Genomic DNA, 16,374 nt, shown 5'->3' on the forward strand with positions numbered 1-16,374 from the left:
CTACCCTGTGCATGTTCCCAACTTGAGGTTCTAATCTGGCCTCTCTTGGAGCTGTTGGGTCCCAGACTCTGTCAGAGAGATCCAGTCCAGGGGTGACCCACAGGGGCTCCATGGATTAGGAGGCTGGAAGGTTGGTGTACGAAGGCTGTTAGGACAGTGGAGTTGGCTGACCAACTGTGCCCTTGATGCCACCATCAGGGCCAGTGCTGGCAGCCATGCCTGGGCCATTAGTGGGTGTGTCTCTACTTGGGATGGCTACAATACCTGCAAGATCTTCCTTGGAAGAGACCAGTCTTGGAGAGCTGCTTCCCGGTTCGATTCTGAGTGAGAGTCTGGAAACAAAGATTTTCAAGAGATCAGAGGGGCTCTCTCTGGTGTATCAGAGGATCACATGATGTATCTGGAGTCAGGAGACAGGACTGCTGCTAAGGGCTAGAGTCTCGGAGCCCAGGAGCACTTTGGGGTCTGCTCCAGATCTCGAGCAAGCCTGTGAACTAGGTACATTTATTGTCCCCATCTATTAGATGAGGAAACTGAGCAGTAGCAAGGTTAAGTAGCTTTCCCAAATTCACAGGAGAGCAAGTGGCAGGGGAAGCAATCAAACCCAGGACTGTCTGACCCAAAATCAGAGTTTTTATTTTTTTATTTTTATTTTTTTAAATGTTTTATTTATTTATGAGAGAGAGAAAGAGAGAGAGAGAGAGACAGGCAGAGGGAGACACAGGCCCCATGGCTCCATGCAGGGAGCCCGACGTGGGACTCGATCCCGGGTCTCCAGGATCACGCCCTGGGCTGAAGGCGGCGCTAAACCGCTGAGCCACCAGGGCTGCCCTAAAATCAGAGTTTTTAATCATTACACTGCACCCCCTTCTCAGATACCCCAGAGAAGCACAAGGCAATGGACGCATTATGAGGACTGGCACATCATCATCATCATCATCATCATCATCATCATCATTATCATCATCATCATCATCATTATTTAAAGCATAGATTAAGAACCTCTGGGTGCAAATGATGGAGTGAAGCCAGGCGCCAGACTCCCCCTCTCTCAACAAAACCAACAAATAATCAGAAAGGCTTAGGAGTAGAAGAACCTACCAGCTGCAACTCAACAAGGAAAGGGGCATGAACTGAAGCCATGAACTTCAGAAACTTGCAGCCAAGGAAAGAAAAAGAGGATTGTGGAGTTTGACTAAGAGGTGTGACACAGCAGGGCTCCTATCCTGTCCCCTGAGGCTTCTCGGTAGGTCTGAGCAGGAGTCCCTACTTTCTCTCTTCAGAGTGGCACCAGATGTTGGCAAGAAATGGATGAAATGGGTGGACAGCGTGGTGGATACTCTGACAGAAAAGAAGGGGCTGATTTGAAACCTGAGGGCATCCCTTTCTGGCATGGGATACAGCCCTCGAGATGGAGGATACTCTAATCAAGACTTTTACTAGATCCCCCATAACTAAAGCCTCCTGCTTGCTCCCCGCCTCCTTGGAGCCTGAGACCCATGTTCCCTCAGGCTACAGAAGAAGGAAAAGATGAAGAAGCCTGACCTCATAGCACGGCAGGATGAAGAGCCAGCCCACCTCACACATGTGGGAGCAGGGTCAGATGTCACCCCCTTCATTGGAGCCCCAGGGAATACCCAGATGGAGCTTCTCAAATGGGAGCAAGACAGAAAGAAATGGTACAGCAACCTAGTGAACATTCTCTCACACAAAAAAGGAAAGAGAATAGAGCACTGCCCAGATCGCTCAGCTGAGGAGGCAGCCCCAAGGGACACAAGGAAATCTTCCCCCCCCCCCCACCCCCAAGTGCTCTGAGCTGGAGGACAGCTTATTTGGAACATTGGTTGAATAAAGCAAGACCTGAAAAATGAGATGATGATATAAAGGAGTAAGATGGAAAGGGAGACTGGGGTCCTAGGGGATCAATCGAGGATCAGATGAATCCCTAAGTAGACTGTCGGAGTGCCTGTGAGGAAAAGACAGAGATTACAGCCTTAGGAGGAAGCTAGGGTCCATGGAAGGTAGGGAGCACCAACATATGGATTCCTGGAATCCCTGAAAGAGGAAAGCCAAGAAATGGCACAGGAGAAGTCAAAGATAACCTGAAGTGTCCCTCCAAAAGGAAGAAAGGGCATGCCACCACGTTTCCAGAGAAATTTGGTACAAAACACTTCACTCTGAGCCATTCCTCTTGTGCCTTTGAACTTCATGGAACCCTTCCCCCACCAGGCGGAGACAGTAGGTCCCTTACAAGAGGAAAGGATCAGACTGGCTGGAACTCCTCTACAGTAGCATCCAGTGTCAGAAGACAATGGGGGCAGGGTCTTCAGGTGCCGGGGGAGAGGCGTAGAGGTGCACCGCTCAGCAAGGCAAGGCCCCATCGCATGTGGATGTTTTCATAAGGGAAATCAGAGTGTGCAAGACTTGAGAAAACCTGCCTTGTGGTGGAATCCAGCTAAATAAGGGAGTTGTTAAAATAAAGACTCCAGGAATGGAAAAGCTGTGGAAGAACACTGGTGGTAAGAAATGAATCTGTTTAAAAACACTAACCAGTAGGAATTATGGTTCCTGAACATAATGTGTAAGTTAGAAACTTGGTTTTATTTATTGTTAAATAATAATAAACTATTATCACCATGCGTAGTAATAATAACACGACTAACAAGAATTTGGAAGATGGTGAAGAGGAGAGGAAGGCGGGGGGCAGAGAGGGCTGATCTTTTGTAACTAGTCAACTGACCCTACACACAGTGGAGGCCTAGTGAAGACAGGACTCACTGACTCAAACCTCTCTTATTAACCTTAGGAGGCTCTTTTAGGAAATTACATTTCTTGTTCTAAAGAAATATTTATTCGCAGAGGAGTAATTCCTTACATTTTTTCAAGAAGATTTTATTTCTTTATTTGACAGAGAAAGAGAGAGAGAACAAGCAGGGGTTGCTATAGGCAGAGGGAGAGGGAGAAGCCTGATATGGCACTCGATCCCAGGACCCTGGGATTATGACCTGAGCCAAAGGCAGACGCTTAACCTACTGAGCCACCCAGGTGCTCACAATTCCTTACATTTTATTTCAGTTCCTTTTTCTGTTACTTTCAATTAAAAAAAGCAAGTATGGCATGATCCAATTTTAATAAATTCTATCATTTCATCCTACCATCTGTCCTTCTCTGTGTCTATACGCACTTCTTATGCATTAAAAATGTGCACAATTATGTTCACCTAATGCCAAAGGTCATGCTTTCTAGGTGGTAGGAGTTTGGGCAATTTTTCTTAAATAAAATAAAACAGACAAAGAGTCAAGAAAAACAAGCACTGTTTGGGCCCCTTGGTCCAGTGTCTCCCAAGCTGATGGGGGCAGAGTGTTAGAAGTGCTCCATCATCAGGTAATAAAGAAGCCACTGCATCTTTCTGGGTGGGGAGCTAGTTTCAGGACATGAGTTGAGCCATGGAGGGTGGGTTCCTCATGCAGAATCACATGCCCTGCATGTTCTGTGCCATTCAGAGCCAGGGCCTCCCCGGGGAGGGACTCTGTCCATGGTCTGGGCCCCAGGGGTGAGAGTGAGTGCAGACTTCTTCCCTTGATTTCCCCACTTGGACCCTAACAAAGGGCCTTTGTAAAATCTAGGCTATTTAGCAGTAAGGGCAGGGGGTGTCCAACGTCCTTCAGAGTGGAAGGAGTAATTACTCATGACCTGCAGCTTGTCCAAGGATTATCTCATGGTCAGAAGTATTTATAGACCATTTTCTTCCTTAAAAGATATTAGTGTTAATGAAAAACTGCTGTCTCTTTAATTGTACTACTGGCACATGAATGGAAAATATTATCCCAGGACCTAAGTGGGAATAATTTCACACTCTGGGGTACTCTTTTCAGGAACAGCAAATGCTTTGTAAGTAAAATGAGCTTAATTTGTGTCAAACAAAATTTTAATGGTAATCTCTAGCCTTCACTGGTTGTTGTTACTATTATGTGATAGATCAAAATTTCACATTATACTCTGCTTTAACAAAATATTATACAGTAACAACTAAAGATATTATGTCTATGTTCCCAAAGACGGCTAATTATTAGAACCACCCAGGGAGCTTTGAAAAAATTACAAATTTCCAGGCTCCATCACGAACATACAGATAGTTATAAAGCTTCCCAGGTGACTCTGATTCACAGCTAGGGCTGAGAACCAGGACTACAGATACGGCCAGGTATAGAGCTGCTTGAACAGCTGTCCCCAAGGTCCTAGTGAGTGCCTCAGGAATAACCGGGCATGTTTCTAGCGGCCACAGTTCCCTACAACTTTCAGTGATTTTTGATGAAGACCAAGTAATCAAACTAGTCAAATTTTCAATACAAAACTGGAAGAGATAGATGGATGGATGGATAGATAGATAGATAATGGGATCCAAAGAAACATGGCAGCCAATAAGATGAGATTTGAAAGAATACATGTAAAGTTGACATTTAGGGGGAAATGATCAATTATAAGATGGCTGAGATTTCCCCTGATATATCATCAGGTCATATGAAAAGTACTGAGACTCTTAATTGGCCTCAAGCTCAAAAAGAGCCAAGAAGGTGTCCAATCAATGTGGCAGACAGAGTTGATATGAAAAATCCTCCTTCTCCCTCTAAATACATAAAAATGCTGGATAAATTCCCAGGTGCCACAAATGAAGAAAGAACTGAAAGCCAGAGCAGGGTGAGTGGAAGATGAGGACAAAGGGCTCAGAGAGGTCTTCGTGGGAACTGAGTCTACTCCAAGGAGCTGCATGGCCTGGAGATGGGGCCTCAGCCAGTGCCGGATGGCAAGAATGCGGACAGCTGGAGCCACAGGGAGCTGCCTCATCCACGAAACAAGCTCTTGGAGAATTCTGCCAGCCTGGAGGCATGGCTAGAGCACTGCCTTCCCCCCAGCATTGTGGGGGGTGGGGAGTCACTCGTGAGGACCCAGAGCACCAAGCCTGTCTTATGAACAGCCACGGAGTCCAAGTTCATGCTACCTGTACAGCATGGGAAAACCAGGCTGAGATGTTCACAGAACAATTTCCTAAGAACTATGAGGCCTGTTGCAGCTGGGGCCAGAGGTTGCATTATTTGTTTGTACTTATGTGTGCTGCTGCAAGGGCTGCTGCAGTGACCTTTCACAAGCCCTGCAGGTGGCAGCTCACTGGTCCCCAATGGCCAGGCAAGAGCGGACACTCACTTGTAGTTGTCATCTTCCACAAACTTCTGGAGCTCTTCAATGTAGCGTACGGACTTCAGGTACTTTTGTACATGGGGCAGGGTTGTAAGGTGATCTGCAAGACACAGACAGAGCCCAAAGGCTTCAGTCTTTCCTCATCCCCAAATGAGAAGTGATGTTACCACCGAAGACACAGGGCTCTGCCCTTGAGGAGCTCCCCCACCCCAGATGGCTGGGCCATAGACCACATACCCTAAAGTCACCACCGTTCCTTGGCTGGGGAGAGAAAGGCTTCCAGAACAGACCAGAGCCAGGTGTTTGTACCCTAAAACAGGTTTCCACTGGGGTAACTGGGCAAGCCTCCCGCCCCCTACATGACAAAAATGCGAGATGAATGAACAAACCCTATCCAGCCTGGTGTAGAGATTCGACCCAGGTCCCAGCACAGCTAGAGAGTCTGGCCCATGGGCTGGAGCTGCTCCATCTTGGGAAGAATGGGAGGGGCCTAGACCCCTGAGCACCTATTCTGTGCCAGGCTCTGTACCAGGTGATTTCCAGAAGGCATCTGCTTTAAATGCCACACCCGCCTCATTTGGGGAAAATAATATGCCTGTTGCACTGGGAAAGAAACCACGACAACTGGCAAATAGCACATCATTGAGAAGTGGCAGAGCCAGGTTTCAACCCCATCAGTGGACACCTCTGCCACACTGCACCACCTCTTTCTCAGATGCCCTCCACAGACCTCCATGGTCACTGTACCCAAGGGGGCTGAAAATCCTCTCTGGTCCTCTGCCATTCCTCAAGGGGTAGGACAGAACAAGTTGAAAGAAGGGGTGGAGGTAGCAAAGGAGGCTGTGAAGAGGAACAGAAAGGGGGTGGCGAAGTCCCCTTGCTCTTGGGGACGAGCATCCAGGTGCTGGGAGGAGCTCCTGACGGCTCTGTCCCTTAACTGCAAGATTTGGAACAACTCATTCTGTTTCTCTAGAGCCTCAGTATTCTTGTCCTGGGGATAATGACACATGCTTCATGAAGCTGATGACTGAGAAGATGCAGGTGAATGAGGGTAAGAGTCATACGAGGATTTACTGAGCTCTTATGAAATGCTGGAAAGTGCTAAGAGCTCTGCATGTATTATGTTCCCATTTCTACCAATGAGAAAAACCTCACACTTGGGAGGAAGTGACTTTTCAGGAGGCAGAGCTGAGATTTGAGCCTGAATCTATTTGACCCCAAAGCTGAGTGTATAATTGCCCCACAGGCCAGTGGGACAGCAAGTGCTGATGTACTTGTGAATGGAAAGGACCTCCTGGGCAGGGGAGGACTGCATGGGGAGTCTGGGCCCCTCCCTGCTCCTGTGTTCAGGACAGCTGATCTGGAAGTGCCTGTGGAGGGGTTTGGCAGGGTGGAGGGGGCTTTTACTTCAGCAAGCCTGCCCCATAGAACCCCACCCTGGCTTCCATGTGGCCTTCCCAAATGGAGGCTGTTAGTTTTCTCATGCCCTGTGTATTATAGGTGGGGTTGGTTTCCTTCCTGCTCCCTTTGCTGCTTCCAGACTTTTATTCCTCCACCCACTTGTGAAAACCCTGCTTCACCCTTCACCAGAGGTACATTCCTGCAGCTCTACTACCTATTCCTCTCTTCATTGCTGACTTCTCCTGGCTGGCATCCTGGTTATTCTTGCCCCTTCCTGGAGGACCTGGACACTGGTTCACAGTTGAGTTCCACAACACAGAGTCCATCATCATCCTGGGTGGAATCGACATCTACATGGATGGTCTACCCAGTGTTCTGACTTCTCTATTCCTCAACTTCATTTCTGACAACCAGTCATACTTTGGATCTGGTCATGTGTAGCAGAGTGTGGCCAGTTTTACCAAGTCATCTCCTTTTTTCTTCTAGGCCCACAGCTAGATTACATTTCCTAGCCTTGCCAGCAAAAATGATGAGCACCATGTACAAATCTGGCCCATAAAACCTATTGTATGCTTCTCTCTCTTCCTGCACCTGCTGGCTAGTACACTAGAGGACTCTGAGGCCATGGGATATGGTGGCGCCACCACATGGAGGAACTGGGGTCCCTGAATCCTCTTGGAGGAGAGCTGCCTGGGGGGCTGCCCGCAGGCTCTTCATGGATGAATGACCTGGGAACCAGAAAGACCTGGGCTCCGCTGCTCCCCGTATGTGTGGTCTTAGACAAGCAACTGAACTATTTTCAGTCTCAGTTTCCTTGTCTATAACACAGAGATGTTTCTGAGAATCGAGCCTGTGGTTAAAGGGTCCAGTACATGTTGGATGCTCAAGATATTAAAATGAAGAGTTTTGTAGAGCTTTCTAGAACTTTCTCACTGATAAGGTGCTGAATTCAAATTTCAGTGACATAAAGTTTCACAATTCCAGCAACCAGGAATACTAACCATAGCTGCAGGAAACTTGTAAATCAGCGATTATTCGGAGAATATTATTCATTTGATTGGATCTTTGTTCATTTTCCATGATGCTGCCCGAGGCGGGATATGCAGAATCAATGTAGATTAGATCCAGAAGATAGATTCCTAAAATTAAAGAAGGTATTTAGTAATGTTGGACACTCACCATTAATCAGAACAAAATAGCACAAAACAACACTGCTGTGCTAGAAGGTATAAAGGGTGACTTATGGAAAACCAAGATACTATTCTGAATTCAATTCTAATCCTGACTATTAATTTCTCACATGATCTGCTCCACTGCAATCAAGCATCTGAGTAACAACCAAAATGAATGCTGGCAAGATTTTAGCATTTCTAGTTCAAACACTCTCCAGCCACAAGAAGAATTTTTATCTGTAACCCAATTGGAAAATAACAGGACATAAAAGGGACAGATACTTGTATTTTTCACCAACTGATGACATTGGATAGATCTAAGGTGTCGTATTCAAGACAACACCCATTTGGAATTCAGTTTTTTATTTATTCACTTAGCTATGTGTCTATTTTTCTATCTACACACACACACACACACACCATAGATTAACTGAGAGACAAGAGAAGAAATTTAAAAAGTAGGGATCCCTGGGTGGCTCAGCAGTTTAGTGCTGCCTTCGGCCCAGGGCGTGATCCTGGAGACCCGGGATCGAGTCCTGCACTGGGCTCCCTGCATGGAGCCTGCTTCTCCCTCTGCCTGTGTCTCTGCCTCTCTCTCTCTCTCTCTCTCTCTCTCTCTCTCTCTGTCTCTGTCTCTCATGAATAAATAAATAAAATCTTTAAAAAAAAGCAATAGTCCTTGGTACAAAGAACTAAGGCTGGATATTGAATTTTCTTGAGGGTGCTTCATAAGAAAGTAATGTGTGATATGAAAACATGGCTATGATAGCCCAGTGGAAAGCCTTGGCACAGCCTCCTGGAATCACCCCAGTTGGGATCTGGCCACCAATGGAAGAGGAGGACTGGCTGTACAGCATGATCCACACCTCAGGCTTTCTGGATGTGTGCATGGACAATGGATGGTATGTCCTCCCAGCAGCACCCCATAAACACTGCCACTACATTTACAACACTGGTCGGCTGAGCAGGAGTAGCAATGTAAAGCAGAATTCAAGGCAGAAAACACCGGACAAGACAAAGAGGATGACTGATATTAATGAAAAGCACAGTTAATTGAGAAGATCTAATGACTACAAATTTCTATGCACAAAGCAACACTGCATCAAAATATACAAAGCAAAAAACTGCTTTGAAGAAATGAAGTGAGTTCAATAAAACAACAGTTATAGAAGGAGCGTTTCCCATGTCTCTTCCAGAATATGTGTGTATGTGTGTGTATGCACATGTGCATGCTTGCATGCATGCATCTGTGTGCACGTATGTATACCTACAAAAATATACATGCATATGCAGATACATGTACATACCTGTGCATATATGAATATTGAGTAATGAAACTAACAAGCTTGGTGTGATCTAAATGAAAATATCATTCTTTTCAAATACACATGGAATACTTACAAAAATTGGTTATATATTAGACTATAAAGAAATGCTCAATAATTTCCAAAAAGGAAATGCTCTGTTACCTACATTTTTGAACTTACTACATTACATCTAGGATTTAACAATAAATATAGAAAGAATTCTAATAAGAAAACACACATACACACACTCATAAGCAACTTTCAGGTCAAAGAAAAAGCAAAAAACATAAATAAAAAAACTATTTGAAGATAATGTCATTAAGAACACTATAAATATCAAAGTGTATGAGATCTGACCAAAATGGTACTCAGAGGAAAATTTATAGCCTTAAAAGGTTACTATCAAACTACTAAGAATTATGACAAATGTAGTTAACAGGTATTTAATATAAAAGTTGTAGGATTTTTACATGGGTGGACAAACACTGCATTGACTTACACATACATTATCTTATTAATCCTTACAACTACCAATTTTATGGAAATGCAAAGGGGATACATAACTTGCTCCAGGCCACACAGCTGGGAAATGATGGAGGCGGGAGTCGAACCCAAGCCTGCCTCCCCAGAGCACAAGCTTCCTGTCATCACAGTGGAATGCCAGGGCTGGATATCATGAGTCATTCGTCTGCTTTAAAAATAGCTACACATTGTTATGGGAAACCATTAAATCACAGAAACATATGCTAGCTCTTCTAATTGGAGCCATTTCTACTTCCTTTCTTTTTAGTGGCACCATGTTTCCAAAATTTTAATAATCAGAAACCATTTCCCATGTATGGAAGCTCCAAGTTTGGTGGGTTGAAATCCACAGATGTATTCTTTCTTTGGATCTCATTTTTCCTCTCCCTTCTTAAAAATCTAATTCAGTTACCTCCCCAAGGATTCAGCAGTGGCAATCCTGAAAATCCCATTACTGCTTCAACCACAACAAAAAGTATCCTCTGGTGCTGAGCATAAAGGGACAGGACAGGAGACGTGTGGCACCTTTGTACTAGTTGGAAACTGTGTAGACTTGAACCCAGATGACTGAGTGGCAGAAGGAGGGCTCAGCCAGAAGCAAAGATGCTGGGGGCAGGAAGGTGGGGAGGAAGGGAGGTGGGGAGGAGTGGAACGGAGGCTTCTGGAAGCTCCACAACAAGCTAGGAACTTACCTCTCTACCCATGTGACCCTGCCATCAACCCCTGAGGGTTGAGGAGAAAACTTAAGCTTAAGAGAGATTAAGAAATCTGTTTAGGACTCACTGTGGGTGTGTGGGATTAGAGCCCAGGTCGGTCTGGCTCCAGGGCCTGTGTTCAGACCCACTCACTGGCCCTCAGAAACACATAGGGGAATCGGCTTTTCTCAAATAACACCCTCAGCACGTTAGGTTGCTCTGTGCTTCCCTGTGAGGACTGAAACTGGCCCCTTTGCTTCTTCTCAGGTCCCTGGTTGTGCAAAGGATGGCCAGGAGATGCTCTCCAGTGCCTGCTTGTACCCTGGGGGCACAGGGAGCTCACTACTTCATCAGAGTTAATTCCACTGTTGGGGTGTTCGTTACCCCTCCACAAAATACATAGACTCCAATAGGTGTCTACCCCCCAGGACATGGAAGCACAGTGACACGCTGAAGACTAAGGTGGGGGAGGGTCTCCCCAAACAGGTCTGTTCCCAGCAACCTGGGCAGACCTTGAGCCTTGTTAATGCCTGGACAGAAACTCCATCTAAACAGCCTTTCAGTCCCACAACAAAAACTATTCCAAAGGCAGCAAATCTTTTACAGTTAATACTGTGCAAATCCAGGGAAATCTTTTCAGCATTGTTATTAGCCCATAACTGGAAATATGTAAAAGCCTAAGCTGTAATGAAATCATAAGCATAGCCACCTCCCACTTGGCCTGTGCCTATGCTTTGCTAAGCCCCATACAGTTAGCACTCCCCACAACTGCAACATGATCCTTATTTATATCATTCATGTATTTAACATCTGATTTCCAACATCAGACTCAAAACTCATCAGAGCAGGAAGTGGGTCTTGCTCCAGAACTCAATCCCCAGCAGCTGGAAGAGAGCACGCAGGAGCTGCTTGGTAACTATTAGTTGAATGAAGGAATGCATGAATAAAGGCATATTCTGTGTAAGCTACACAATAGTCTTATGAAGTACATGACTACCCTCATTTTATAGCTGAAGATGGAGACACACTGAGAGTAAAGTGGTAATAGTAAAATAAGAAAGTTTTTCATAAATGTATTTAAAATGTAGTATTTCTTTTCTTTAATTACTTTTTTTTTAATTTGAAGCATAGGGGACACACAATGTCACACTAGTTTCAGGTGTACAACATAGGGACTCAACAAGTTTATACCTTATGCTCTGCTCACCACAAGTATAGCTGCCATCTATCACCATGCAACACTATTACAGTATCACTGACTCTATTCCTCATACTCTGCCTTTTATTCCTATGACTTATTCATTCCATAACTGAACGCTTGTATCTCTCACCTCCCCCACCCTGAAATTTAATATTTAATACAATTAATTTAATATTTAAATAAATGATAATAAGAAAACCGAGCTCTTACTATGTGCCAGGTCCTCAGCTAAGAGCTTTGCCCAGATTATGGGATCTTAACAATAACACAGCTGCCAGAGAGGCTTTATCTCTATATTTACAGAAGAAACTGAAGCTGAGAGAGTTGCTTCACCTGTCTGAGGCCACACAGCTGGGAAATGGCCCAGGCAGGATTCAAACACAGGTCTGACCTGCTATATTGTCAGGCCTTCATTTACCCCAGTCAGATCTTCTGGTGCCTGACAGCCAGTGAGGCAAGATGGGGGCATAGCTGGATCTGAGGGTCTCAGGCTATGGCTCTTTCTGCCTGCTTTCCCCTGTGGGGTCAACACTCTCCAAGAGTGGTCACTCCTCCTGGCCACATCTTCCATCTCCTCCCCACTGCCTTCCTGGCACTCATCGTGGTGTATCTATCCTAGGTCCCATCATCACTGGGCCCTGTAAGCTCTGCCACATGACAGGCTGTAGTGGTGTAAGTGGGAGAATATGGGGCTTGGAGCCAGGAGACTTGGAACCCTGGCCTTGCCACTTACCAGCTAGGTGGCCTCAAGCAAGCCTTTCTGCCTCCTGGGGCCTCAGTTTCTTGACCCTGACTGGCGGTAATGAAGATGATCATGAGGACTGTCCTGGCCCAGGGCCTGGACCACTGAGGTGCCTGAGAAGCTGAGCTGACTGAGCCTGTCTCCTTGGCCAGGCCCCACATGGAAGAACGTCAGGAAGCCCAGGGGAGGGATGCACCCATCTGGGTTTGCCATAACCATGGATGGCGCCCAGATGCCGACCACGTGGTGGCCACCCACCTCAGACAGGCCAGTGTTGGGAGATTCTGTCTGGATTGGGACAGCACAGCTGGGATGTTTCAGCTCCTGTCCTATTTATACAGAGTTACTGCAGCAGACGAGGCTGTGTTAATGGTCTTGTTAAGATGGATAGTAATTGGACCAGTCACTGGCTCTGGCTGCCACAGGGCTGAGCAATGCCAGAGCCCAGGGCTAGACTGGGAGGTGCAGATGCGTTACGGGGAATGACTATACTAGTACCAGCCATGGTCTGTGACAGGAAGGGCTGACCTTGCCTGTACCACCATACCCTATAGTAACTGGCACAGAAGGTACTCTCACTCTCCCACTTTTGCAGATTAGGAAATGAAAGGAGAAGTGAGTTGTCTCACACCATATAGCTTGCAAGTAGAGGAATCAGGATTTCAATTCAGGTGTGTCTAACTCTAAAAATTTGGGACAGAGGGCCATGCTGAGGGCTGGGGACTGGGAGTCATTGGCTGGCACAGGGATGAGGGTCCCAGTCGTCCATGTTGTGGTCTGCCCCCACTCCCAGAGGATGCTTCTGGCAGCTGGCATCTGCCCCATGGCTTGCCCACCTGCAGACTGGACCTCCTCTGAGATGGACAGCTACCCAGAATATAACTTCTGCTCTGCTCCCTCCTTCCAAGCCCCACACGGGGCTTGGTGACACTCTGTAGCTGCGATATAAGTGCCAACCAGGCTGCCATGGGTGGGGCAGACAGCCCTGGGGCCAGGAATCCTCAGCTGGCTCTGCTATGGATGCCCTCAGGGGCATATGGCCAAACCTTCTTCCTGACGGTGCATGCAGGCCCCCCACCAGGGGTGTCCACAAGGCGCCCCAGCCCTGAGGAGGGAGTGCCAGGCTGACAAAGGAGGTGCTCTCCTGAACAGACACCTTCTCTTAAGCTGAGGGACACCCATGGTCCGTGGCGCAGAGCCCGCTTGAAGCTGGGCGCCCTCAGCCTCCCAGAGCCAGAGCCCACGGCTGGCACCCGGGCTCCACCACAGCCCAGAAACTCACTGCTCTCTTGTTTCTCCCATCACCACCCGCCTCACTTCCATCCCGAGGCTGGTTTTGGTTTTTCTCACACAGCTATCTATTTAATAAGGAAAATTCTGCTGTGTTGAGGGGAAAGAAACCCTCCACAGCATAAAAATATGCCACAGTTCTATCTTACACTTTCCTTTTTTTCCTCTCTCCCTTGCCTTTAAAATTTGAGATGAAAGACTTTTTTCCATGTTCTCCTGCTCTGCCTTAAAAAGATCACTTTCAAACTTCAGAAATGAGGAGTGCTGGCACCCAGAACTATACTTGTGTGGTTTGATCACATAAACTGTCTTGATAAATTCCAAATGAAATAACAAAACAGCAGCTCATTAGGGTTTTGTTTTTTTTCTTTTTTTAAAGAGAGCGCAAAGCAATTCCATCTCCTGTAGGAGATGTCAGCAGGCAGCTCAGGCTCCCTGTCAGATGCGGAAGACTGAATTTTATTTAGTGCCCACTAATATCAATCATGCAAAACACAGACTTCAGGACAAACGTCACGTAAAGAATATTCCTTATATGAAATGTGTTGGAAGCTCACTGATGCTGAGACCAATGTTTCCTAGGTCTGTAGAAAAGGGGCAAACCCAGCCAATGAGTCACATGTCAGGTGGTCAGAGACCATGTTTCTTAGATGAGCACATGGCTTCGTTTATCTCTTGGTGTTGAGGCTAATGAATCATAAAGGCACGTGGACAAAGTCCTGCAGCCTACACACAATCCAGGGGTCCAGGGGAGCCAAATCTCCTGCTGGAGATGAGGTGAAATGAGGACACAATCATAGATCCTCTCATGCCATGGGGATTACCTGGTAATCTACAGATGCAGTGAGGTAACCTACTGTTTGCTAATGTTCTCTAGGGAGCTATGGGACCGTAGAACAAATGCCAGTATTTTGATCAGCAGTGAAAAAAAAAAAAAAGGTGGTGTGAGGAGAAGGTACTAATCTGGTAATTATTATTTGGTTTGTTTTGTGCTGGATGTGGTGCTAAGTAAATTACATTTATTATCTCATTGAATCCTTCACCAATTCTACTGGCAGTGGAGAAGAAACTGTCATCTTTGTGTCTGGCTCTTGGTTTCAGGTCAAGCCATGATCTCAGGGTCATGAGATCAAGCCCCTAGTCGGGCCCTGCACTGGGTGTGAGAGTCTGCTTGAGATTCTTTCTCCCTTTCCTTCTATCCGTCCCCCCTGCACACACACACACTCTCTCTCTCACAAATAAATAAATAAATAATCTTTAAAATATTTTAAAAAAAGAGACCAATCTCATTAATAAAGATCCACAGATTCCAAATAAAACACTAGCAAACAGGGGTGCCTGGGTGGCTCAGCGGTTGAGCATCTGCCTTTGGTTCAGGGCGTGATCCTGGAGCCCCGGGATTGAGTCCCACATGGGGCTCCCTGCAAGGAGCCTGCATCTTCCTCTGCCTGTGTCTCTGCCTCTCTCTGTGTGTCTCTCATGAATACATAAATAAAAATTTAAAAAACACTAGCAAATAAAATTCATCAGTATTTTAAAATAATATTAGCAATTAGTAGTATATTAAAGAATAATACAAGAAACAGGTTTATTACAAGAGTGCAATGGTATTTAAGAGATGATCTGGAGAGATGCTAAAAAGCCATTGATAACTTTAATATCCATCCCCGGTAAAGCACTGAGCTAGGAACAGACTTCCTTAATGTGATAAAGAATGCATGTATGAAAAATTAAAACATGTTTTTTTATGAAAATAGTAAATGTTAAATAATGTTTTATTTTATTTTATTTATTCATGAGATACAGAGAGAGAGAGAGAGAGAGGAAGAGACACAGGGAGAGGGAGAAGCAGGCTCCATGCAGGGAGCCTGACGTGGGACTCAATCCTGGGACTCCAGGATCATGCCCTGGACTGAAGGCAGTGTTAAACCACTGAGCCACCCAGGCTGCCCTTAAATAATATTCTTAATATGAAATGCTCCTAATAGGACTGAGTCATCTGCTAACATTTAATACTATTCTGAACATACAAGTCAATGAGACAAGATAAGACAAAGAAATGTGTTATAAATATATTTTTAAAGATTTTATTTATTCATTTATTTGAGAGAGAAAGAGAGCACACACATGAACAGGGGGAGAAGCAGGGGGAGAGCGACAAGCAGACCCTGCGCTGAGCATGGAGCTTCACGGGGGCCCGATCCCACAACGCTAACACCACAACCTGAGCCAAAATTAAGAGTCAGACACTCAACCAACTGAGCCACCCAGATGCTTCAGAAATGTGTTATAAATAGTAAGGACACCTATAATATTGCCATTATTTTCAGGTGATATAATTAGTTATCAAGTTAGTTTTATAATTAGATAATTTAGAATACTCAATTGAAAAATTGTTAGTATTAAATAACAGAATTAAGTTCAAAGAAATTATATATAAGTCAATAGCATTCTTATATACTAGAAATCAGCAGCTAGGGGCACCTGGGTGGCTTAGTCAGTTAAGTGTCTGCCTTTGGCTCATGTGATGATTTTGGGGTCCTGGGATGGAGCCCCACATCAGGGTCCCTGCTCAGTGGGGAGTCTGCTTCTCCCTCTCCCTCTGCCTCTCCCCATCCTGCTTGTGTGCATGTGTGTACTCTCTCTCCCATAAATAAATAAATAAATAAATAAATAAATAAATAAATAAATAAATAAATAAATTCCTTTAAAAAAAGGTAATCATCGGCTAGAAAATGGAGGAAAAAAAAGAGAGAGAGAGAGAGAGAGAGATCCTGTACAGTAAAAACAGAACTATAAAATCCCTGGGAATAAACTTAAATCTGTAAGATCTATATGAATAAAATTC

The 16,374-nt window shown here is 45.4% G+C and overlaps 1 protein-coding gene across 11 annotated transcripts in view; it reads right to left on the bottom strand.

Annotated features, from left to right (window-relative positions):
* The window catches only part of RALGPS1 (Ral GEF with PH domain and SH3 binding motif 1), a 295,268-nt gene that overhangs the window by 45,422 nt on the left and 233,472 nt on the right, over positions 1-16,374 (bottom strand). For all 11 annotated transcript variants that reach the window (XM_025475186.3, XM_025475185.3, XM_025475191.3 and 8 more), the window contains 3 exons: positions 7,599-7,736; positions 5,203-5,296; positions 265-332 (listed from right to left, as the gene is read on the bottom strand). In XM_025475186.3, the coding sequence (XP_025330971.1) occupies positions 265-332; positions 5,203-5,296; positions 7,599-7,736 (300 nt within the window). The remainder of the gene's footprint in view (positions 1-264; positions 333-5,202; positions 5,297-7,598; positions 7,737-16,374) is intronic.

This window comes from Canis lupus, chromosome 9 (assembly GCF_003254725.2).
Source record: "Canis lupus dingo isolate Sandy chromosome 9, ASM325472v2, whole genome shotgun sequence".
Lineage (NCBI taxonomy): Eukaryota > Metazoa > Chordata > Mammalia > Carnivora > Canidae > Canis > Canis lupus.